We start from the raw sequence: 24,085 nt of genomic DNA, 5'->3' as shown, positions 1-24,085 counted from the left end.
GCTATTTTCCTTATCAGTCTAATAGCATTGTCGTATTGTGTTAAACTTCGTCAACTGAAAAGTTATACAGAACTTATTATTTAGTTATCCTAAACACTTTTCCATGTCATTGTAATTATAATTAAACATTTGAATCACACCAAACCTTATCTCTACCACGACATTGTATCTTACATCTTATCACGATATCATTATATAAGCTTCGTTGCAATTTATATCATTATTATTATTTATTACATTTATATATTATTATTATTATTATTACTACTCTTCGAAGAAATAAAATGGTTTTGCAGTGAAATATCGGAAAGATTTGCTGAGAAAACATTAATGCTGACACTTTAATTTTTTAGCAACAGGAAAAAAATCAAAACATTTGATATTATTGTCATGCTACATATAAATACGTAATTGGATCGACGTATTTGTATAACCAAAACACCGCAAACATGTTTGAAATAATAATCTAACCTTGTAGTGTAGAATGATTTGACAAAAATACCGAACAAGGTACATTCAGTTTATTTGTACGAATAAAGATTGTAATACGCGTTCGCAAATTACGTGTGTTCCCCATTTTTCAAAAATGTAAGAAATTATACATTATTACCCATTTATCAGGAGGCTCAAACTTATTATGACTTCTAAATACACAGCATGACTGATGATGACAGCTCAGTAGAGAGACTTTCTGCTTTCTGCTCTTGCACTGTCTTGCACACATGACATCTGACGATCTAACCGCGTGGGTAGTGGGTACATAACCTTACTTCTATGAGGACTTGGGACTGTCGAGGAGTACATAAATACATTAAATATAAATATATTTACAGTAAACACACACAGTATGTATTTCCTTATTATTGTAACATAAGTCATGCATGTTTTTTTATGTTGTATCGTTGGGTATTTTATTACGAAATTATAAGAAAAATTCGTATGATTCGTAAGTAAGTAAAATATATTTATTACATGTTTGGTTTAACCTAATATTTTGCAGGAAATCACTTTGATGTAAACCATGGGAAAGGGCCACAAGCATTTAAAACACTTAAAGTCTGAAAAGGCGAAAGTGAAATTGAAAGCGAAGAAAGCAAAGCAGTTACCAAAGGGATTGAATGTTACGGATGCCACGTTCAAAGTTAAGAAGATTGTGATACGCGAACAGTTAAAGCAACGCGATGACACAGAGATTCTTAGTAAAAGAAAGCTTAATGTTAAGGTAATATTATATGGAATATTATGAGACAGCGGATCTTTATACAGAATAAAAATTTTCCATCTGAATTTCAACAAGCTGGAGTGAAGTAGAAATTTATTTTCTTTCGTAATATGTTGAATAGATTGAAAATAATATAACAGTATTTTTAAATTCTTCTAATATTTTTACTGTTTCAAAATGCACCTACTCATTTTTGTCATAAATGCATAAAATCCACTGTCTAAATATTATTGTTTGTTTCAAAGAAATGGATCTCTTTAAGAGAATGTTACCATATCTTTTAGGACTTGCTATCGCGCCTTCAACATCATAATTCGACGGTTCGACAGGAAGCCATAAGGGAACTGAAAGATATCTTATCCAAACATTCTTTGGATTTGTTAAATTTACAATTCGGGTCTCTGTTGCAAGGCATCTGCGCATTGTCTCTCGACAAAGAAAGAAGCATAAGGCACGATTCTTTCAAAGTTTTAAGTTTAATTCTCGGTCCAGTGTCCAATAGTCAACTGAATCCTCACTGCGACGTTCTGATTTCATATTTGAGATGCGCCATGACACATATAGATCCTCGTATTAAGGAAGACGCTTTGCTTCTTTTAGACATACTTGTTCAAAACTGCAATATCGTTTTGGCAAAGAATAGTAAAAAGGTCCTACCAAATTTTTTGGACATGATCTGTCGATTACATACCGAAATGAAGCCCGGGAGGCAGTTGATAACAACGTTGAACACAAAGAACACTAATGTGAAGTGGAGGATAAAGGTGTTGGAAAGACTGGCTACAATGTTCAGTTCCATCGTTAGTTTTTATAAATCGCAACAAACCGTCAGCTCGAACACTGCCGCGCAAGTCGTGCATGTAAATAAGCATACTAGATACCTTCCCGTTTATGTAAATACGTTTTTCGAGAATTGCGAAATTGATTTCGAACAGCGAGATAATTTAAAGGAAAGCTCTGTTGAAAAAGCTTTGGACGCAGAGGAACTTATGAAGTACGTCGAAGCGTTAATGCCTCTTATATACGACAGCTGGATCGAAGTGTGTCCGGATGATAAAAACATGGACAGTTCGTCGCATCTGATAAGTGCAGAGGCATTAGAATTATTGAAAAGCGCCGTAGAAATCATGCAATTGATAATCGAGTGTATAGACATATTAAACGTCGAATGCGACGTGAACATGAAATACTGGTTCAAAAGTAATTTCGAGGAAGTTTATGTAAAAAATTTTCTCTCCAAATTTCCTTACAACAAATCAGGTACATCCGGTATTTCTCTTGCTTCCATAAGGAACAGAAAACGTCAGCAAGACTTCTCTGCCGACGAATCATTCGACGCATGTTTGCCACATAATTTAGGACTTTGCCAGATTTACATATGGTTTACAGCTATACACAGTGACGATAAGATTCTACCTAAATTAAGCAAAACTTATTCTACGTCTGTTCTCAAATACTTAAACGGTGAGTTCACGATCGTACTTTAATTCACACATAGACTCTATCTACATTTCTGTCTTTTTATACAGAGAAACTGGAGAACTGGTCAAGCACGCATAATATTGTGTTACCCCAGTTGATAAAGTTGCTGAGAACGTTGTTTTTAAAAGCCAGTAAAATTTGGTACGAAAATAATCTCGATCTTAGCGAGACTCTACAAACAGTTGTAAACGCATGTTGCAGTCAATCGAAGAAAGAGATGCAATTACAACTGTTCTCTGCCATTAGCGATATCATGTTAGATCATACTTTACACGAACTGCACAGGTAATTGTTTGTATTTGTACTGTTAAGAAGCTCTTTGTTTAGCATGGTTCTTCGACGACTCTTCTAAACTCAAATAATGCATCGCAGGGAACGCGTATTCAAGGAAATCATTTCGACTCTACCTAGCCTTCTTTTGAAGCCTAGGATACACGACAGTACGATACGAATAATAAATAAGGTCGTGCTTCGCTACAAAGATTGGATCGAAAAAGAACTCGTGGCCAATCAGAACGACATTATAGGTGATTATAATTTCAAATATATATGTGCCCGTAATTATAAAAGTGGTCTAAGTCAAAATATTAAAAAAATGTTATTTCACATCACATAATTTTTACGATATTGTCAAAAATGAACCGTTAGATAGTGCTTATAATTTCAACATATAACAAGAAATATATGACACTTTCATAATTATGTCCCGAATACAGTCCTGCGCAAATTAACGCGTCTGTTGTTTCTATTACAGAAAACGCTAAGAAGATCGAAATTATTGGCTCGGAAGATGAAAAACAATCTCGTCTCATGGTCTGTAATTTGTTTTATTTCTTGGACGCTCAAGTTTTTTATTAAATAGGAAACATATTTCCCGTAATAAATAAAGATATTCTCATGTACGTTGGATGGTTGAAATACTCGGAAGAAACAACATGTTGCCTCGTCGATACGATACTAATACGTTCTTGCATTAGGAAAATTTCAGAGAAACATTTTTGCAGAATGCAATCGTCAAGATAGTCGAATCGCTACGTTTCAATAGTAACGAAAAAAGTATGTTGCATTTGCTCGTCGAAAGTAGGCGCAAAGCAACGAGAAATGTTCGTTTCATAGTAAAAATTGTTGTCTCATAATTATTTCAATAATACTTGTGTAGAAATACTGGTGTAATCTCGTTCCGGGGCCCGACGTCGATACTTAATTGATAAAAGTGCTGACTCAAAATCTAGTTACCATGTTTGCGTTCCGAGGCGATTCGTCGTTAACGAACGCGGAATTATCGAACCCGTGCAAACCTTTTCCGTCGTCGTTCGACTCGATGGCGCGATACCGTTCTTTGACGTTCAAAATCTTTTCATTCACATTCTCGGTGCCGTTCGTGTAACGTTGCTCCTGCATGTACGACACGTTGATAATATTTTCTACGCTCGGCGTTAACGGTAAAACGGGCAGATCCCTGTCGAGTTTCGGCCAACTCGAGTCACGTTGTAACTCGTGATCTACCCTCAAGTACTCTTTCTTCGATTTCTCAGGCCTGTAGAACTTCGACTTTAATTTCATCTCTATCATGTACTCTATTAAAAACATTTCTACGAAAATGCAAACTACAAAGTTGACTAAAGCAAGAGCCAAAATAATGATTTTCCAGTCGTAGGCCGGAGATACGCGTAATTCGAGCAAACTCACTATCCACTCGGCAGGATAGACGGTGATGTATGTACAGATCGTGGTCAGTAGAATAAGGGAAATTATGAACGTGATATTCGTATAAATAGCTTTCCGATACGGTTTCCCGCGAGAAAATATCACTGCCATAGTTATGTATTGGAACATGGAGACGCAAAAGACGGAATAGTTCTCGTAGCACGCGTACGATTTGCCTGTGTAAACGAACGGAGTGAACCAAGAAAAAGTACGCACCGCGTGATAAGCTGACGCTTGAAAAACGATCATAATCAACATATGTACAATCAGAGAGAAGATCGTGGTGAAACTTAAAAGACTAGTCATCGGAGGTTTCTTCACCAATTTTTTCTCGTACGCCCGCGTTTTCCCGAAGAACGAGGCGAAATTCACGACCAAACAAATGTCGATGAACAAGAACTCTAGATCCGTTAGATTCGAGTCGATGGAGTAGAGGATTATCACGGACAGAAACTCCGTCAGAGAATAGATCACCATGAACTTGAAGATCCCGAACGATGTCACCAAAGCGGCGCGACCTTCCCTGATTACCTTTGGAACGCAAGTAATGTCGGGTACCTTCGACGTGAATGGACTAGCAACGCTACAGAACAAACAAAACAAAAGGAAAAATAAATATCGATCGGAGATTACGTTCGCGACTATCCCTTTCTACGATCAGGGTCATCTAATAATTGGAACGAAATAGAAAGTAATCAGAAACGGCATCGATTCTGCCGTTGTGTGCGTCGAATACGCATACGATAAGTATGAATCTATGAATTAATAAACTGTAGGTCCCGTCGCTAATGACTAGACAGCGGATCTTTATGCAAAATAAAAATTTTGTACTTGAATTGCAACAAACTGGAGTGAAACAGTCTATTTTCTTTCTTAATATGTTTAATTGGTTGAAAAGAATATAATAGTAATTTAAAATTCTTCTAATGTTTTTACTGTTTTAAATTACATCTACTCATTTTTGTTGTAAATGCATAAAATCCGCTGTATACTAATGACCATAACAGTTGCCGCGATGTAAAACACACGGTGTATACAAGGCGAGAGTGTAACTGGTAACGCTGTGCCCTCTGCGCTAGATTGGCCTGCACACGTGTACGCGCGTAATCTGTCTTCCGTCGCAGCGGAAAGGAAAATGAACTTGTAATTGCAGAGCGTAAGAGTTACGCGCGACACGTAGCCTTGAATGGTTCGACATTGGTTGAACTTGATTGGACCGTAACGCGAGAGAGCGCAGCAACTCGGAACCTCTTCTTTTCTGCTTGATATATACACTCCCGTCCATAAGACACTTATTCAAATTTTGATGCAGACGATCTTTTGTTATTAAAGGATCTATATTATGACATAAAAATGGTACTTACTAATTTCTTTTAATGTAGAGAACATGTAAATCGAATCTGACCAAGATATCCTATATCTTCTACATTTTAATTATCATTCTTATATTTTCCATGTAATTGTTTTCCAATTTGGCTTCTAGAGCAGCTGTCCATAATCAACCCACAATTTCTCAATCTCTTTTTGCCAACATTTATTCAAATAGTATCAAATTAAGCTGGATGCTTGCATTCTTTAATTACCATTTTGTTGAATAATTTATGGTCGGAAGTGCATATAATTTTCGGCGTAATTTCAAACCCGCGTAACGTGGGGACAAGGATTTGAAAAGTTACCTAGATTCTGCCTCGGACAAGGATACGCCAGCGTGCGCCGCTCGCAGAGCACCGCAGTCGTTCGCACCATCCCCGCACATAGCTGGAACGTTTACGAAACATGAACATCGGTTTCGAGTTTCCCATCAGTCGTTCTATGTACATAGTAATAATTAAAAAGCGTAGACATGTCGCATGTCCACGGTTCGACGCATACCAACGTAATAACCGAGTTGCATCAGCTCCAACACCAATTGCTGCTTTTGATCGCTGGTCATCCTGGCGAATATTGCACCGCGTACACAAATTCTCGGCACAATGTCCGGATAATGCTCGCGCAACAACTGCCACGACTGGCCTGACAAGGCGAACCGATAATTACTACTGCTTACAGATTGTTCTATATCCCGTAACTCGGTTATCCTAAGTTTCTTGTCGCGAGGATTCTGCAAAAATACGAACAAGTAATGAATCAACATGCGCACGCTTATTTCGTTTCCATTGAAAACGTTACTATAGCGCGTATGTATATATATTTCGGACAATGATCGGATGCGATCGAACAGAATTACCAGTTTAGGAGGAAATTCCTGAGCATTAAAATAAATCTCTGGTTGCATCTTGTTTTCTTTCATAACTACAGTGACGTCTATCACAGTCTCTTGCGGCGACAAAATGCCACATTCTTTTGCAACGCTCACAGCAGTTTGGATATTATCCCCTGGAATAACTTGTTTCATTACGGTGCATGCAACAGGCAAATCGGTCATTTCACTTTCTACTATAATATACATATGCATATACACAAGTGTATAGAAATAGTATTCCATGATAGTATAGGATAATAAATGATTGCCGCGGCCTCATTTACCAGTGATCATTAGAATGTGCATGTCGGCTGACCTCAGTTCCTCGATGATTGCTTTCGTTGGCGTTTTCAATCTGTTCTCCATGATGACCAAACCCAGAAACTCGAGGTTCTGTTCGACCACGTCGCGGGGGAGCTTCGTTATCTGTCCCGAAACGGGAATCGTTTAGTACTATTTTCTATAATATAATCATGATTCGTTAGACTGCGGATTTTGTGCATTTATGAGAAAAATAGGTACGTACAATTCAAAGCAGTGAACATATTAAAAAGATTTAAGGACACCAGTGTAATAGTTTCAACTGTGTATAAGATAATTAGAAGAAAAAATTTTCTAGGATGTAGAAATTTTTTATTTTGCATAAAGACCCTCAGTCTAATAATAATTATCAGTCTGCGGATCTTTATGCATTTATGGCTTACTAGGCCCTCCGGACGGGATAAAATGCGCATGGATCAGCTCCGAACCGGCCGATTATTTACAACCACCGCGCTCCGAAAAACTTCAACCCCGACAGATGGACAACACGTGCGACAGACCCATCGAAACAGATCGATGGGATCATACATACATACACACATGCATACTTGTCTATTATATATATATAGATAGAAGATAGATGAAAATGTTCAAAAAAGGTCAGAATATAAAATTCGATAGAATTTTGTACAATTTGTAGTTGTTTTAGGTCTACAAAGACTGTCCCCATTAAAAATAGGATTTTATATCATTCCACTTTCTTAAAATTTGCCTACAAAAATTGGAAAATGCATAACGTCCGCAGTCTAATCATGATTAACGAGTAACGAATAATAAAATACCGCGTCGTTTACCTTGGCGCTATCTTCGGCGAATTCTGCGCGACCCATAGCTATAACGCGGTAACCTTGTTCCGTGTACCGTCTTAAGCTGAACAGGATGTCTTTCGGGACGGTTTCCGGTTTGCTTAGACTGAGAATCATTTCGGGCGAGCCCTTCGTGTAAGCTTTGTAAACGTTGGAGCCCGATTCGCGCGCTATCACGGACATTCGTTGCAGAGAACTCGAGAATTGATACTGTTGCACTATTCCGAATGCCGACGGATTTCTTTCGTTGTTGCCCGACTTTACGATCGTCGACGTTACGAGATCCGGATCGAATTTGTCCGAGCGACCGGCGTCTGGTTCCTCCAGTATCCATCCGGTACTCTCGAACATCTACGAGTATAAGGAAATAGAACGGAGAAAGGCGTTCATCGAAGATCGGTGCTGGAGATGTATGTTTCGGGTTTGATTTGGAATACCTTGACGTCCAGAGGATCTCCGCCAAGTTGTTCGTCTATCAGAGTCAAACTGTGACAAACCAGCATGCCCTCGAAAAGAGGATGATCCTTTAGCTTGGGAACGCTTCTCTCTGATTCGCTGAGAACGCCGTTCGTACAGGGCACGATTCCCCACATGTCCAAGCCATCCTCTGTCAACGTCCCCGTCTAGATAAACGTAAATTGTCCAATTCGGTGCGGTCGAAGTCGAGTTGAAAAGAACATAATCGAACGCAGGTGTCTTACCTTGTCGAAGCAGACGCAATTTATACTGCCAGATACGTTGATAACCCTGTTGTTGATGCAATAGATCTGTGCTCTCTTCAGCCGCGACTGGGCGTACAGTTTTCCTACCGTCATTGCCGCGGGAAGCGCTGGCGGAACCACTATCGTTATTATGTCCAACGCTTTTATGGCAATGTCGCCGACCGTAATTCCTCTGGAAGCCTGAGAGCGAACGAACGTCAATGATTAACATTTAAGATTAATGATTAACAACGACAATGACAATTGAAAGCCACACACCTTGGTTAAGATGGTGTAAATGAAACCGCAACTGGCGATGAAGGCGAGGATGCCGATGAATTTGTAAGAGTCTTGATCGAACTTGAAGTCCGCCGGCGGTGGATACAAAATAGCTGCAACCAGGCCTCCCTTGTTCGTGTGGAAACCCGTTCGAATGACTCGCGCGAGAACTGGACCACTCCCGTGACATCTATCAGGGCAGTAACCAAATTTTCGAATGGAGCAGTTCGATGGAAGTCGAGTCGTTCATAGAATTTATAGAGACTCGCGTTGGTGAACGCGTTCGGCGGAGTACCTGGTTTGAATGATGCTGGTGCCGTTGAATATCGTGTGATGAGAGCATTCTTTCGGCTCGTAAAGGACGTGTTGCGATGGTAGTGGAGTTTTTGTGACTGGTACCGACTCTCCTGAAATACAGATCGGTTTTAGAATCGGTGATTCACAGCATAGACATCGAATGGAAGGATATCGCGAAACTCGATGGCTCACCGGTCAGCATGGATTCGTTTAATATACATTGGCCGGTTAACAAGACTGCGTCGCATACCACGGTGGCCCGATGACTGGGCAACTCTATGATATCGCCAGGGACCAAGTCGCTGCACGATACGGTTTCCGACCGCGAAGGGCCTCTGCGTACGCGAATCGTCTCCGATGACGCGACCGTGCTTCGCAGATTTATTTGATTCTAAAACGAGGAATCAGTTTCAAGCGCCATGCGCAAAATACGGTTACGGGGTTAGACTACCGTTTCCAGGATTGAAATATGGGCTTTTTCAGTAGTGAAAAGCGCTAGATAAAAGATCAATCTATTTTTACGCTTACGAGGCGTAATTTTCATTATTCGGTAGCATGTACCTTACGCATGTATCTTAATAATGCAACTTACGTCGTAAACGTAGAAATAGGAAATTTGGGGGCTATCGCGGCCTGGATTGATCTTTTATCAAGCGCTTTTGACTACTGAAAACCCCCATCTTTGCATTATCGAGACATGAGAAGGCACATCCCGCACCCTTGCAATCCCAGAAACGCGAGTCTACCCCCTAAAGCAACGCGACGGTCTTGTTTCTCTACCTTGCGCGTTTGTATTATGGAACTGGTGATTCCAAAGAACGACATGCATATGATCGCCGCGGTATAGTACAGGTAATCCTCTGCGAGCCATACGCATAGCGTGAACACTTGGAAAATATAAAACGGATTCAGAACTTCCAGTAGCAGTAGTACGCCGATACTTTGCACAGGCACAACGATCTCGTTGTTTCCGTAGACTAATCGCCTGAAACAACCAACGTAAATCATTTCCCTGCTTCGTTACGCATACACAGAAGTGGCAACCAACAACAGTGTACTACCTGAGGCATTGTTCTTCCTTCGAGAGACCTCGATTGCTGTACAAATGTAGGTCCGAACACAACGTGTATTTGTCCAGACCGACCAATCTGGAGAACGTGTTTTGCTGCGTGTCCCAGACGTAACACTGCTTTTTACACCAGAACGCTCTGTACTCGAACATCTCGCGTTGCGTGCCATTCTCCAAACGTATCTGCAGCTTTTTGCACTTGATCTTCTCGACGAGATGCTTGTCGTTGTTGCCGAAAACTCTCGACAATTCTTGCGAGCTGTCGAACAAAAAGGACAAGATCGTAAACGTGAAACCTGGTCGAAAAAACGTAGCTCGAACTAACCTGAGGTTCCTCGCAGAAACGGTCTTCACTTCCTTCACAAAGTAGGACTTGTACTTTCCTTGATAATTATCCTAATAGGTAATCGCATCGATAATCATTATTAGACGTTCGCTCTTATCGCAGTAACAACAACAACAACAACAACAACAACAACAACAACAATAAGAACTGTAAGTCTTAATTTCCTTACGGTTACGAGCAATTTCGTAGCACGATTCAAGGGGCACTTCTTGTGAGTCGCATAGACATGCAAATGAGGATACCAGTGGAAGAACAGTCTGATCAAACCGACGGTCAATACGTAAGATACGCAAGTCAGAATACGTTTCAGGTTGCTCCTCTCGAATCCATAAATGCGCTGAAATCATCGATTCAACTATGTCTTCTGGAGAAAGGAGAGAAGAGGGTACTGTGATAAATGAGCTTACCATATCCTCGTCTTGGCCAGTATGAATCCTTTGCCATTGAATTTCCGACGTTTGGTCATCCTTTACCCCTGCATGATCGAAAAACGTGTTATGCTTCGTACGGAGCAGAACATTTCGCCGAATTTTCGTCGAACGACGAACCGATGATTTTTTTTCTTAAATTAAAGCTGAGATATTGCAGATTATGGGAAGAATAGAGAGATTACAGTACGAACGCGTTCTTTAACATCGAAAATCTGTGTCAAACTTGCAGAATTACAAGAAAATTGTGGTTTGATGATTTTTTTCTCGACATGCTACACATAATTTCTCGTAGATCTTGTCACGCTAATTTCAAATCTGGTGAGTCTACCACCTCAGAATTTTGCAAAAAATCGATTTTTGTGGAAAAACCTTCAGTCTTCCAGTTAGGAATGTCTTTAAGACGTTTTCAAGACGTCTCTAAAACATTTTGAAACAGTGCTTGCAGTTGGGGCCGACTTCCTAGACGCCTAATTTAGGTCGTAAGACGTTCAGATTCAAGATGAACATAAAATGAACGTCTTCGCCGTTCGGTTCGTCGTCCGGCAAAAGGTTCAGGTCTGTACGAAGCTTAAGAAAGGAGGAAAGCGCGAGAGGGAGAGTGTTTGAGAGCTGAGATCGATCGTCGGATCGGATATCGCTTACAGCTTTACTCGAAAAGCAATCAGCGATATCGAATACGGTGTGTATTCCGTACTTGATTTTTTAAAAAATTGTGCCACTCGGTCTCGTTATCGACCGTGATTCAATCTAATCACAACACCGGAGACACTCGTGCCGGTGATATTTTATTATTGTCGAATCGTCGGAAGAAATCTGGTAAGTCGCGTGAAAACAATCTGATCGCGATCACGATAGCGTCTCGGCGGTTTCGTTATCGGGTCATTGGCAGATCCGAGGCGTGATTCTATCTCGTGCGAAAAAAATAGAAATTGGTGCGTGTTCGGTTGGAAGTTCACCGAAGATCACGATAACCGTGGAACGTGTAAAACCGATTTTCCTTATCTGCGTGTAAATAAACGTTGTTCACCGTATCCCCGACCGACATACGCGTATGTACTTGAATAATCGAGAGCTCGGTCGACTCCGAATGCAACTTGCGAACACGTGCACACGCGGTACTTTCGCGTGGTCCCGTGTTTCCTGTTTCCCGTTCCGCGTTCCGATGGAAAACAGCTACGAAAAAAAGGAGGAAAATCGAAAAGATTCGCGAGACGACTCACCATCGGATGTTGTCATAACTTTAGGATTTGGCTGCTGAGATTGTACAGATGCCGTTGAATATCCTTCGATAACGTGGATGCTCGTCGAACACCAACGGAAATGTTTCCGTCGATCCACCAACTTTTGCTTCTGCGACTGATGATCGGTGGGTGGTTGGTAACGATCTAGTGGTTGATGGCTCGTTCGCCGAAACCGGATCCCTCGCTCGTCTTCGAGGAAGGAGCACGTGCGCAGAGTTCACCTTTAATCGGCCCTCTAGAACGCTAATCAAGGAAGAGCGGCCGATTAGATTTCTCGGATGGAATTAAACGACTCGAAGAAAAGAATACTAACGAGCCCATCCCGTGGAACAAGATACGCGGGGTCGGGATAGACACGGACGCGTCCAATAGGTACTTGGACAATGAACGCGATCACGGTGACCGTGCTCTTGAATTAGACAGTGGACACAGAATAGATTGGCCACCGACTATGCTAGGCCAGACGACTGGTTAGGCGAAATCACCGGCGCGACGTGATGCAACGTGCCATGTGCTCGATCCTACAGATCTCTGCGATCGCATTCGAACTTTTCGATCGTCGCCCCAACGATTCCACCCTTTGCGGCTCCTCGAGGGCACCGCTGATCTATGTGCACGATCAGGGCCGACGTTATATTTTTGAAAAATTACAAATTGAAATTTTCACACAGTGTTCGCACACCCATCACGCTGGCCCTGTGTACCATTGAAATTGATCGTATAAGGTAAAAACACCAACAGTTAACCAGTTAAGAAACATTCTCTGCGTGAATAATAGCAAATGCATTTTATCCTCTATTAAATAGAGAGACTCCGTTCGCGAAAATGCTGTTTGAACTTCTTACATTGTGTAACAAAGCCGACTTTTCAAAAATAATTGTGTTATTCACATTTTCTAGACATTTCTGAAAATGCAATAATTGTGACAGAAGTTGTCTATCCTTGAAAAGTTGACCACCAATAGCGTAAAGCGAGAAACGCTGAAGGTGGTACACTTCGATATCGTTTACTTGCAACGACTAGTATAAATTACAAGTAAAAAGACAAACACAAATGAAAAAGAGTTAATACTATATTTGTAACAGTATATTTAAATTCTTCTAGTTTGTTTACTGTTTTAAATTACACCTACTCATTTTTGTCATAAATGCACAAAATCCGCTGTCTACTAATCAAGTACTACGCATTTAAGTATTGTACGAGAAATCAGATATGTACAGTGGAATTATCTAAGTCGGAAAAATCGTTTAATTTACAAGTTAACTGCAAGTGGCGTTAAATAATGGTCAACTACTGATACGAACTCAATTACCGATGCCATTACCTTACTCCGTAATCGATTTATCGATCGGATTCCGGTCAATCCTCGAGATTCTGATGGCATTATAGATTAAAATTACGATCGCGATTACGCTTGTTTGCGAAAAGAAATGGAAAAAAACGATTCTCTGCCTCCTCTTCTTTTCCGACCATTGTTCTAATTATTCTAGTGCGAGCCGGTCGAGGAATAAGATAAGCCGAGAATCGCCAAGGTGTCTTCGTCGAATTGCTCGTGTCGTTACATTGTGCACTTATTTTGCGATAATTGCAACGTCCCATTGTCCAACGATAATTAGATCCATCGGCAACGTGTGACGCAAGACTGTTACCCGCGTACGCGGCACAGAGTACGCGGTACGAGTGGTATTCGTCGAGTTGTCGTCTCTCCATTACGATTCCCTTTATCAACAAAGAAAAAGAGATCACGGAAACTACGCTGCGACCGTAACTATGTATAATTACAACAGGAACGACACGCGACCGACACTGGTCGATCGGAAATAATATAAAGCTGTGCCTCGTCGAAAGAGTCTCCTTGACGGAGGTGAGAGCGAGAAAGAAAACGCACGGTGGTGCTGCTTGATCGGTATTTTCCACGCCGATCGAATCACCGTTCGCACGAAAAAAACAAAAAAAGAAACTGGTTCACCTTTTTCTAGATGGAATGCAAGACACCGGCGGCAGTCCTTCGTTACATAAGAAACGAATCTACGATAGTCGCCGATGTTTAGTCGACAAAGGTTTTTCCTGATGCGACGCGCGACACGGATGTCACCGTTCAGAAAATCGTCGGACAGATCTGGATACGATCTTGCCCGATAACACCGTAAATAGAGACGGCAGTGTTTGCGCAATTTCAATTCCGTTGTGAAATATGTGTCACGGAACCTCGGAGATCGAGTCGAAGGTGTGCGGCGTTGCGTCTGTCGTTCTCGGTGTCGCGGTGTCGCTAGAAATGCAACTCGCGTTTCCATACTTTTAGGTAAAGGCCGTTGCGTAACGAGACACCCGGTGCAACTTTGAAACGGTCGGAACTCGTTTGTTTCGTAAAGACCGCAAATCTCTGCTGGAAAGAATGGGACGTCATAAGAGACGCGCGAGAATCGCGGATGAATGATTGGAGCCACGGTCAAAAGCAACCGGTCTGTTTACCTGCCGTTATGCGTTATGTACTCCGTTCGGAGAGGTTGCACCACCGCCTGCGCGATTAGGGGAAAGTTCGAGGAGGAATCGTTGCGTCGCGACGCGCGTAGTAGCGAGCCGCGCCGCGCCTCACGGTGGGCCAGAACGAAGAATTAGCTGTTCACGCCTATTCTAGCATTATTTCCTTACAAAGACGTTATTACTGTTTCCTTTATCTCGATCAACAATTTGTTAATAAATTATATTGATGTTCTCAGCGCACTGGTTCGATCTGATGTTACTGAACTAAGCAATTTTGCAAATAACCATAAAATTTTCAACGTTTCGGTCTATTTTTAGATCATTTTCAAGAAAAATTTTAATATAATTGTGTCTGTAAATAATTATTATAATATGTAATTTATGTTAAATTCTGCACAAAAAACCAAATTTTCTAAGAAACAAACCTACTTGCTGAATGAACAAATTATCTTAAATTCTTTACGTCTCCATGCCTGTGATATACGAACTAAGGTAAACGTTAGGATTTAAAGGGGCAATGAATCAAAAAATCGATGTTTTCAACAAATTATTTTTAATTCTTTACGTATTTATGACCACGTGTTGGCTCCATGCCTGTGATATACGAACTAAGGTAAACGAGGCAATGAATCAGAAAACATCGATTTTCTGATTCATTGCCTCTTCTAATTCTAACGTTTACCTTAATTCGTATATCACAGACATGGAGCCAACACGTGGTCATAAATACGTAAAGAATATAAAATAATTTGTTCACTTAGCAAGTAGGTTTGTTTCTTAGAACATTTGTTTTTTTTGTGCAGAACTTAACATAAATTACATATATTATAATAATTTTTTACAGACGCAATTATATTAAAATTTTTCTTGAGAATTGTCTAAAAATAGACCGAAACGTTGAAAATTTTGTGGTTATTTGCAAAATTGCTTAGTTCAGTAACATCAGATCGAACCGCAGTGCGCTGATAACATCAATATAATTTATTAACAACGTTATTAAATAAAATATAGATAGTGATATAAAAAAAAGTTCTTCAAACTTTGTAGTAGATTGAGTACTGATTACTTTCTGTAGAAAATATTTCTTTGTCACACCACCGGAAATGTCTTGATCTTTGAACACTCATTGTAACGAGTTTTTAATCATTTTAGTTAATATTACGTGCATATGTAATGGACGGAAATGTCTTGATCTTCATCTTCTTCGTCTTGATCACTCATTGTAACGAGTTTTTAATCGTTTTAGTTAATATGAGCGTTGTCGAATGTAATAGACATGCGTTAAAAATCTGGCCCACTGTGCGCTTTACCGAAAACAAACTCCGAAACGAGGAGTCTTCGAATTAGAACTCTGGATGTTAATGGATTAAGACGCGATTCTCCAACTGTCCGCAATTTCACGCGACTGTGCACCGTACCGTCAAGGCTCATTTCGAGCACTCGTCTCACATCGTACGCGAAAGAACCTTTTTTCATCTGAAATGTATGTTTTCACGATTAAGTCGTATAACAACGTCGTTACGCTAATTAGACATGAATTATTATCATTATAATTGTCGGTATTGTTATTGCTGTGCGGTTACCGTCAATGTCGTTATTATCTCGGAAAATCTTGTATCTCCGATATGCTGTATCTTTTCCCATTTCTGCAGATCCCATTTCCGGCCGTAGTTCAACTGCGATGGATTTTATTTTTAATTAACACAACGAGTCGGATTCGCGATGAAGATTTTAACAAAGTCGAGTAGATGAAATTCAAAATTGTTGAAAAGTTTAAGAAATTGAAGATATAACGGAAGAAGTAACACTCAATTTAGTTTCTATTTCTTGCCATCGATGCAGACAATTTTGATTTTGCATAAAGATTCGTCTAGTAATCAGCATTCAAATAAATGTAGCCATACAGAATACATAAGTTTTCTCTTCTTGTAATCACTGTAACTGTAAAGAAAATGCTACGGCAACGGGTTAAACGGATATCGGTACGGGAAAGAACGATAATGAGAGAATTGAATTTTCACGTACCGGAAGGATTCTCCTCCAAAGTGACCGTTGAGGTTTCGAAAGCGATTCGTTGCGATCGGATGTTGCGAAGGCTAGTGAAATGAGTTCTACGAAATTGTAGAAACACTCGTGTAGCCGGAATGTCGGTGCGAAGACGAGGAAGCTGTTTGTCCCGATTTCTCTCGTACTTACCCTCGGTCTGGATGCGCCTATTCGCGTGTCCTGTTTCCACTCCGGCGTTGAGTACTCTGCACGAATTCGTGCATTCCCAGCGAGCTTCCGGTACCGTGGAATTTTCAACTGTCCACCGGACAACCTCGTAGGACTTCGCGACGGCGAGGAAAGCGAAACCGATCTCGATGCACCGTGGTACTCGTCTCGATTTTCCGTTCGAGATGATCGCGAGCCGCTGCAAGCTGGTGGGAGAACGATCGAAAATTACCGACTCAAGGTAAAGAGCACGGTAAAGGAACTGGCAATCGCTCGACCGTGTCCAAACTAGTCGTGGAAAATAGCGAAATTAAAAGAGAACGTCATAGTCGGGAACGCGAGGTGGCCGAAAGTCAATTTCAGTTTGATCGCGTTGCGGAGCGTGTCGTGCGAAACAAGGCCTCGATGCGATGGGTCGAATCGAAAGTTCGGGTCCGATCGAACGTACCGAGAATATTAAAACGGCTGCGAAAACCTCGGCAGATGGATCGCGGGAAATTTTCTTCTTCACCGTTCGCGAATCGAACCGTAAACCGTCCTATCATTTCCCAGTGCACTATCACCTGTTTCGCGCCGCGCACCGGCCAACACTGCACCATTCCGTATCGTTCCTGGACTCTGATGCACGAATTCCTCCCCTCCCCTTGGCTGGTCCCCGCCGCTACCCTAATCATCTATCGAGAATTGCTCGCTTTTCCCTACGCGGTCGCAGGTACCAGTTACCGATATATCGTCTATCGATATTTACAATACTAGAGATCCCTATTTCACGTGTATATGAATACACGTGGTGCGTGAACCGTGCAATAAGAATTTAAGGGAGTAGACTTCCAGGATTGCAAGGGTCCGGGATGTGCCTTCTCATTTCTCGGTAATGCAAAGATGAGGTTTCTCAGTAGTCAAAAGTGCTAGATAAAAGATCAATCTAAGCCGCGATCGCCCTCAAAAGTTCTATTTTTACGATTACGAGGCGTAATTTGCATTACCAGGCAGCGTAATTTGCATTATTCGGAAACATACAGTTGCGCGTGTAGCTATTCTCGTAAAGCTGCGATAACTGCATGCTGACGAATAATGCAAATTACGCCTCGTAAACGTGAATATAGGAAATTTGGGGGCGACTGCGGCCTGGATTGATCTTTTATCTAACGCTTTTGACTACCGAAAAACCTTGCATTAATTTAGGCCGCAGTCACCCCTAAATTTCCTATTTTTACATTTATGAGGCGTAATTTGCATTATTCGGAAGCATCAGGCTGCACATGTAGCTTATTTGCATAAAGCTGCGACAGCTACATGCTGCCAAATAATGAAAATTACGCCTCGTAAACGTTCAAATAGGACTTTTCAGGGCGATTTTGACTACTGAAATGCCCCATCTTTGCATTATAGAGAAATGAGAAGGCGCGTCTCGCACCCTTGCAATCCTGGAAGCGAGTCTCCCGGATCCTTAGGCCCGCTAGACACATCCGTTTTTCTAACGTGCGGCAACCGTGCGGTTTGAAATACTATGGATTCAAGTAGGCGCTGCATATTTGTTTGAACCGTAGTTGCGGCGCCGCAATACAATATTTACCGCAATTCCGTTACCACGCGTTAGAAAAACGGATATGTATAGCGGGCCTTAAATTCGTACTACACGGTTCACGTACCACGTGTACTCGTGTATTTTAGTACGCATTCAAAGCAACAATCTCTAATATATATTTACTCACCTTTTGCTCTTGTTACGCCGGAACATTACTGACGTCGATTTCACCGGTTCCTCATCGGTCCAATTCGAGAATACCGACACGTACCGTTTCGAACGGTCTCGGTTCTTCTACCTGAACATACCCGTACCTCTATGTCTACCCGTGTGTCCGTAGATTTATAATACCCCGACTTAAGCTTACACAATGCCGTCCCCCTCACTAAAGCGGTTCTTACCACCGCCTCCATTGACAAAAGTCAAACTGCTCCCCTCGAACCTGTCGAGAAGAAGATCAGGATGTTATATACCGGTAGACGAGATGCAACAAAATTAAATATTTTTTTCGATCACGTGCAGATTCGCACAAGACTGTCCGTAAAAATTAACTACACATTGTTCGTTTGTTGTTCCGTTGTTGACGTCTGTCGACCGCTCGCTCCTCGTATCACAACGTTCCTGGTAAAGGTCGATTTACGATTTGCAAATTACGTGATTCGCATGTTCTCGTATCTGTTCACCGACAAGCATTACGACAGGAATTAGCGTCCGATCGTTAATGAACATTTCGCTGTATTCGTTCTCGCGCGACGCAAACTGTTCCACGTTTCCTCAAAACATTGATTGCGCTCGGTGAGTTACCTATGTTATCGAGAGCCTGTAACGTCACTGCGACCCGATTTCAGAAACAAATCTTTTCGAAACAATTAAACGTGACGAACGCGTTAAAATTCCACGCTTGATTCGCCGAACAATTCGCGAACCTCGCGTCCAAGAACGTCCCCCTGACAATGAGAGGAAACTATATTTTCCCAAAACATTGGATTAGTTTGACACGCGCAACGTGGTGGCGCATCAATAAGCTTTTCGATTCACGTTGACACGTGCATATCGAATTTGATCGATCGCTATCCATCAAAGTATCCATTGTCATATCAATTGACATATTTGTCTCTCGTAATTCAGACTTTCCTAGGATAACGGTGACGGTATTGTTAAGCCCAATGTTATTATGAGATTATCGTTTGTTGTACCTCGAATTTCTGCAGATCGGTTACGACATCGCGTAGACATTGTTTACGTGCGCGATGCAATTTTTCGCGAAAAACCGAAAATATTTACAGTTTTCGCGGCTGGTTGCAAATTCGTGAAATCGTTCCGACACGAGTAAATGTTCAAAGAACTTGAGCAAACGTAGTCTAGACTCGCCCAAAATCCCCTCGTCGTTGGCAAATAAGATGAAACGTCGCGTCGTAACGTTTAACCTGTTAACAGGAAATATATTACACTGTTAAATGGCTCTTTTGACATTAATCGCAATGCAATTTGCATGATTGTCCCTAATCAATTTCAACCAACAATTCGAATGGAATTATTATCATTGGTTTCGGTTGCAAACATCGAAACTCATCGATTACTTTGTACATATATATATGTGTATTGTATATATGTACAGATAAGTATGCACATGTATCTGTATTGTAATCTTTTCGATTAACAAAGGAGATGCGCGAAAAGATCATGGATGAAATGTCCGATAACATATTATTAGATACTGGTATTCGCACGTGTTTTGATCGTGAGTATTCACCTAAGAATTCTCACGTTTTCCTTATCTCGAGACATACGGTCTTGTATATGGCACTGTTGTTGTACGTAGAACTTGATATGAAATCGATTATTATTCCCACGGAGGGATAGTTTTCTAAACTACTGCGAGTCGTACCGACGCGCAACGTCGATATTCGCGCGCGTTTGTCAATTGTCGCGAAATCGTTTCTGATACAATCGATCGAACCTTCAGGAGTATGTGTAATGCGTATGTAGGTTTTTAGTCACTGCTTTTCGCTCGAGAAACTTGAATTACCTAAACCAGGGGTTCCCAACCTTTTTCCTGCGTCGACCCCTTTTAACTTTTAATTACTCGCATACTGTACTTACAATATCGAAACATTAAGTTTAGTGTTTCTAGCATAAACAAAGGTGCCGTCTACACTAGCAAATATTTGTCTTGCATTAAAATAGTTATTTCACTGAATAAAAATTGATTTATGTTGGAGTTATTGTTCATGAAATGAGATGAAATGAGAAATGAAATGGAATGGAATTTTTGTTCCCGATGCGCAACAGGTTTTTAAGTTTTTATTGCTACTGTAACTTCTTCTATTTATAATCTATCGAGTCACGGAGAAATCGTTTATGTGCACGTATCAGTGTAAAAAGAGTAAAAATGTCAAGATGTTTACCCCGTTGTTTCTTTATCGATTACCGGTGACCCTAGCCGGAGGCTATGAGAATCCCTCGAATCACGATCGGAGATTTAGATTCCGATTTACCTGTTTTCACACGCATTCCTACATATCGTGCAAATTAATCGTAACTCGGATATCTCTGTCTCACGTAACTAATGTGAGTAAATTGCACTTCATAATCGCACGATCATTCGCCTAGATGTATCATCGCATATCAGGGTACATCAAGGTTGATCTAATAGATCCGCATTGGCGTATACGCGGCCCACTCGGCAGCGAATTCATCGACGAATTCGGGATCATTAATCCTGCGTTCATGATCGACGGGGGTTGATATTCAGGCTAATGTCAGCAAAATTGAGATCGTTGCCGACACGAGTCCCTGTCTTCGAGTGTCCTCGAAATATGTGATTCTCTTCTGATTCTACTCTTCGATTTCATTATTTTCCATCTTCTTTCTTTTTTTTACCAAACATTTCGTGAAAAACGGCACGACTCAATTACCATAAATATTATCGTTTGCATCATTAAAAAGCGTTCGTGCGATAGTATATTAGATTTCGTGTACAAAATTTTTAATCATTCCTTTATGTCATTCCTGCGAGGCATTATTGCGTGTGATTATCAGTGTTCACTCGTGTTTGTACCAATTGCATATTTAAGTAGTTCATCCTCGTTTCCCAGTAATCCATCTATACTAATTTATATGTAATATATGAGTTTCAACAAAAACGCGTTTCAAAAAAAATTATATTTATTTGTATTTATGTTTCGTACAAATATACAAATTATATGACGAATATATAGTACACAAATGTTCTCCTATTTCCACGTAATATCACGATAGTTTATGAAAATATATTCTCTCAGATTCAATTTTCGAACATCATCCATTTCATTTGCATTTATTATATATCACGATCCCCGTCGCACGAGAATTTGTATTGTTCTACCAGTTAAGCATTAATGTGTGAATATGGTGTCCATATCCATTTGAGACAACATTTCGTCGTCGGAATCATTTTCACTAGTGCACAGTATACTGAATTCTGAATCTTTCTTGATTGATTTGTTTTCTTGACCCGTATCATTCTCAGTATTCACGCTCGACGAAGCTGTCGACTCGGAAGTTTGACAAGGTGTTAACGCGTCCGTGTTTTGAAATTGCTTTAATTTTGATCGTACCGACAGCTTGCTCTTCTCCGTACTAGATACATGTAAAATCGTTTTCTCAGATTCCGTCTCTACCTTACGTGTATTTAAATTATCCTCTACGACATCCATCTCTTCAGAATAGCTGTTGTCGCGGGACATTCCCGATTCCTTCTTGTCGACATTCATTCTCGAAATTCTTAGATTACGAGACAATTTTTTCACGGCATCCACATTCGGAGAAAATCTTTTCAAAGCGTTTAACAAGTCTCCCGACTTTTGCCTCGATTCGTTTTGCGTTTTCTTCTTCTCGCTTGTGATTGCTTGCTTGGAACTTGGCTGTTTCTGGACATTTTCTTTCTCCGTTGGGCTAGCAAAATTTGTTGCACTCTGCGAATTCGTGATTTCGTTGGAAGAAAAAGAAAAATCGTTTACGAGATCAAAGTTTAGAAATTCGTTTTCTGACGTGTTCAATTCTGTAGAACTGTTTATGCTAGTGTGAACCATTATCTTTTGCAATTGTTCCTCTACGACTCTTGAAAATACTTCGTCTTCTTCCGTTTGTTTTTGATTTCGTTTCATCTTTTCATTCGAAACATTTCCTACAACCAATCCCGTAGAACTTGTACAGTCGATTTTGCCTTTATTGGAGTAAATGGCTACTAAGCTCGAAGGTGAAATTAGAATATGATACTTATTGGAGGTAAAGGATCCAGAGGTCTTCAATAAACCGACATCGCGTAATAAAATAACAACGTTCGATTCCAGTAAGCCAGGATACTTAAGTGGTATATCTCTATGTACAATTCCTCGAATGCTATCTGTAAAATCTTTTAAAACGATCGGCGGATTATCGTGACTGTGATCTATACATTCGACTATTCCTGCTAAAAAGTCGATCTTCGAGCAGCTACGTCCATTCGTGCGCGCCAGTTGTTTAACAGTGGCGATTTCGCTACCTTTCAAAAAACCATCCGGTAAATCGTCTAACATCGATTGCCAGGCACCTTCTGTGAATAGATTTTTCGTATTCTGCGAGCAATATTCAGGCAAATCGGTCTCATTCGATTCTTTTGGATTGTCGCTTTCGTCTAAGCTACTCAAATACGATATAGGAACATTAATGTCTATATCGTCTGGTAGTAAACCGGCTGGCCCTGGAAATCTTCTAACCAGTGCCATTTTTTTATTTCCTTGGGCTTGAGGAATTTTAAAGCTGGATTTATTTTTCATTTCTAACAACTTTTTCTTAGAATTGTCGGGTGGACTTCTTCGAAGAATATCATTGTTTGAAGTACTTTGTTGTTGCATACAACTACCGCTGTCTCTCTCAATTTTCCGTGACTCCAAATTTTTTGTGTTGTTCTCTACAACTTTATCTTCAGTGTTCTTTTTTTTCAGTATTTCAAGCACAACGTTTCTTCTAGTTGATTGAGTATAATCGCAACTAAGCATGCTACTTGATTGGGATTTTATCGAATTTGTTTTATCGACATTATTTTCAGGTAACTTACTGTCAGACACCTTTTTATTAAACATGCCAAGTATCAGGTTTTTTCTTGACATTTTATCATCTTCTCGCGATTCAGTTTTATTAACAGACTTCTCCTGGCACCAATCGACATTGTTATTAGGTGAACAAATAGGATTGTCTGAAACCTCTATTTTACGTCTTTTCGGTTTTGCCTCATCGTTATCCGTTGTAGAATAAATATTACTCGATCTGCTGTCCACATCATTTAAGAAATCCTAGAAACAATCCGGTCTTATTCACACTTCATTATGAACAGAAAAACATTTATATTATAATTAGAGACGATATTTATTTCGACTTTACCTGGTCCAAGTCCCAATCATCGCTTTCAAACATTTTCTGTTTAGATATTGAATGTAAATTACAAGTTTCAGCCTCAGGACATTCAGGTTTTCCAAAGGATAAACACAACGATTGCAAAATTGTATTAGTAAATATTTACAGGTTCTGTAACAACATATATATGCAGTAAGTACATACATAAGTGCACTTCGTGCACGTGTATGTACTATTTATCTACAAATGTACACAATTCATAAACTGTCAAATACAATATACCTGAATATACCTACAAATGACCATGAACCACCATGAACGATAAAAATAAGAAAGATG

At 40.4% G+C, this 24,085-nt stretch overlaps 3 protein-coding genes across 4 annotated transcripts; 1 reads left to right on the top strand and 2 right to left on the bottom strand.

Moving 5' to 3' along the window:
* The first annotated feature begins 39 nt into the window (after positions 1-39).
* LOC143215039 (testis-expressed protein 10) lies at positions 40-3,868 on the top strand. Its single transcript, XM_076436749.1, has 7 exons — positions 40-588; positions 657-845; positions 1,001-1,222; positions 1,507-2,686; positions 2,752-2,989; positions 3,077-3,231; positions 3,459-3,868. The coding sequence occupies exons 3-7, from the start codon at positions 1,022-1,024 to the stop codon at positions 3,560-3,562; spliced, it is 1,878 nt and encodes a 625-aa protein (XP_076292864.1). The 5' UTR covers positions 40-588; positions 657-845; positions 1,001-1,021; the 3' UTR covers positions 3,563-3,868.
* Positions 3,513-15,194, bottom strand: LOC143215032 (polyamine-transporting ATPase 13A3). Its single transcript, XM_076436734.1, has 18 exons — positions 12,458-15,194; positions 12,124-12,387; positions 10,880-10,947; positions 10,642-10,809; positions 10,452-10,522; positions 10,119-10,385; positions 9,838-10,042; positions 9,250-9,448; positions 9,056-9,167; positions 8,761-8,950; positions 8,482-8,682; positions 8,218-8,403; positions 7,769-8,131; positions 6,938-7,079; positions 6,639-6,787; positions 6,284-6,512; positions 6,088-6,169; positions 3,513-4,994 (listed from the first exon to the last, which is right to left on the bottom strand). The coding sequence occupies exons 2-18, from the start codon at positions 12,137-12,139 to the stop codon at positions 3,926-3,928; spliced, it is 3,717 nt and encodes a 1,238-aa protein (XP_076292849.1). The 5' UTR covers positions 12,140-12,387; positions 12,458-15,194; the 3' UTR covers positions 3,513-3,925.
* A 3,387-nt stretch (positions 15,195-18,581) lies between these two features.
* LOC143215038 (uncharacterized) lies at positions 18,582-24,068 on the bottom strand. 2 transcript variants are annotated; one of them, XR_013010275.1, is made up of 3 exons: positions 23,774-24,068; positions 18,926-23,685; positions 18,582-18,812 (listed from the first exon to the last, which is right to left on the bottom strand). XR_013010275.1 is itself a non-coding variant. In XM_076436748.1 (2 exons), exons 1-2 carry the CDS (start codon positions 23,804-23,806, stop codon positions 21,748-21,750), a joined length of 1,971 nt encoding a protein of 656 aa, XP_076292863.1. In that variant the 5' UTR covers positions 23,807-24,068; the 3' UTR covers positions 18,582-21,747. The 2 variants fall into 2 exon arrangements, 1 of the variants encoding a protein (XP_076292863.1); XM_076436748.1 differs by having other exon boundaries at positions 18,582-23,685.
* Positions 24,069-24,085: the final 17 nt, after the last annotated feature.

The sequence above is a fragment of the Lasioglossum baleicum genome, chromosome 13, assembly GCF_051020765.1.
Source record: "Lasioglossum baleicum chromosome 13, iyLasBale1, whole genome shotgun sequence".
Lineage (NCBI taxonomy): Eukaryota > Metazoa > Arthropoda > Insecta > Hymenoptera > Halictidae > Lasioglossum > Lasioglossum baleicum.
Note: the sequence above shows the minus strand (reverse complement) of the source record. Positions and strands in the feature narration are given on the sequence as shown.

What these genes read in the sequence shown, in the direction of transcription:
- LOC143215039 (XM_076436749.1), top strand. Translation starts at nt 1,022, where the DNA reads ATGGGAAAGGGCCACAAGCATTTAAAACACTTAAAGTCTGAAAAGGCG. An exon ending in ACTTTACACGAACTGCACAG is followed by an intron (nt 2,990 to 3,076) that starts GTAATTGTTTGT and finishes AATGCATCGCAG; the next exon opens with GGAACGCGTATTCAAGGAAA. An exon ending in CAATCAGAACGACATTATAG is followed by an intron (nt 3,232 to 3,458) that starts GTGATTATAATT and finishes TTTCTATTACAG; the next exon opens with AAAACGCTAAGAAGATCGAA.
- LOC143215038 (XM_076436748.1), bottom strand. Translation starts at nt 23,806, where the DNA reads ATGTTTGAAAGCGATGATTGGGACTTGGACCAG. An exon ending in ATGATTGGGACTTGGACCAG is followed by an intron (nt 23,686 to 23,773) that starts GTAAAGTCGAAA and finishes GATTGTTTCTAG; the next exon opens with GATTTCTTAAATGATGTGGA.
- LOC143215032 (XM_076436734.1), bottom strand. An exon ending in CTACGAAATTGCTCGTAACC is followed by an intron (nt 10,523 to 10,641) that starts GTAAGGAAATTA and finishes ATTACCTATTAG; the next exon opens with GATAATTATCAAGGAAAGTA. An exon ending in AGGAATTTCCTCCTAAACTG is followed by an intron (nt 6,513 to 6,638) that starts GTAATTCTGTTC and finishes GTATTTTTGCAG; the next exon opens with AATCCTCGCGACAAGAAACT.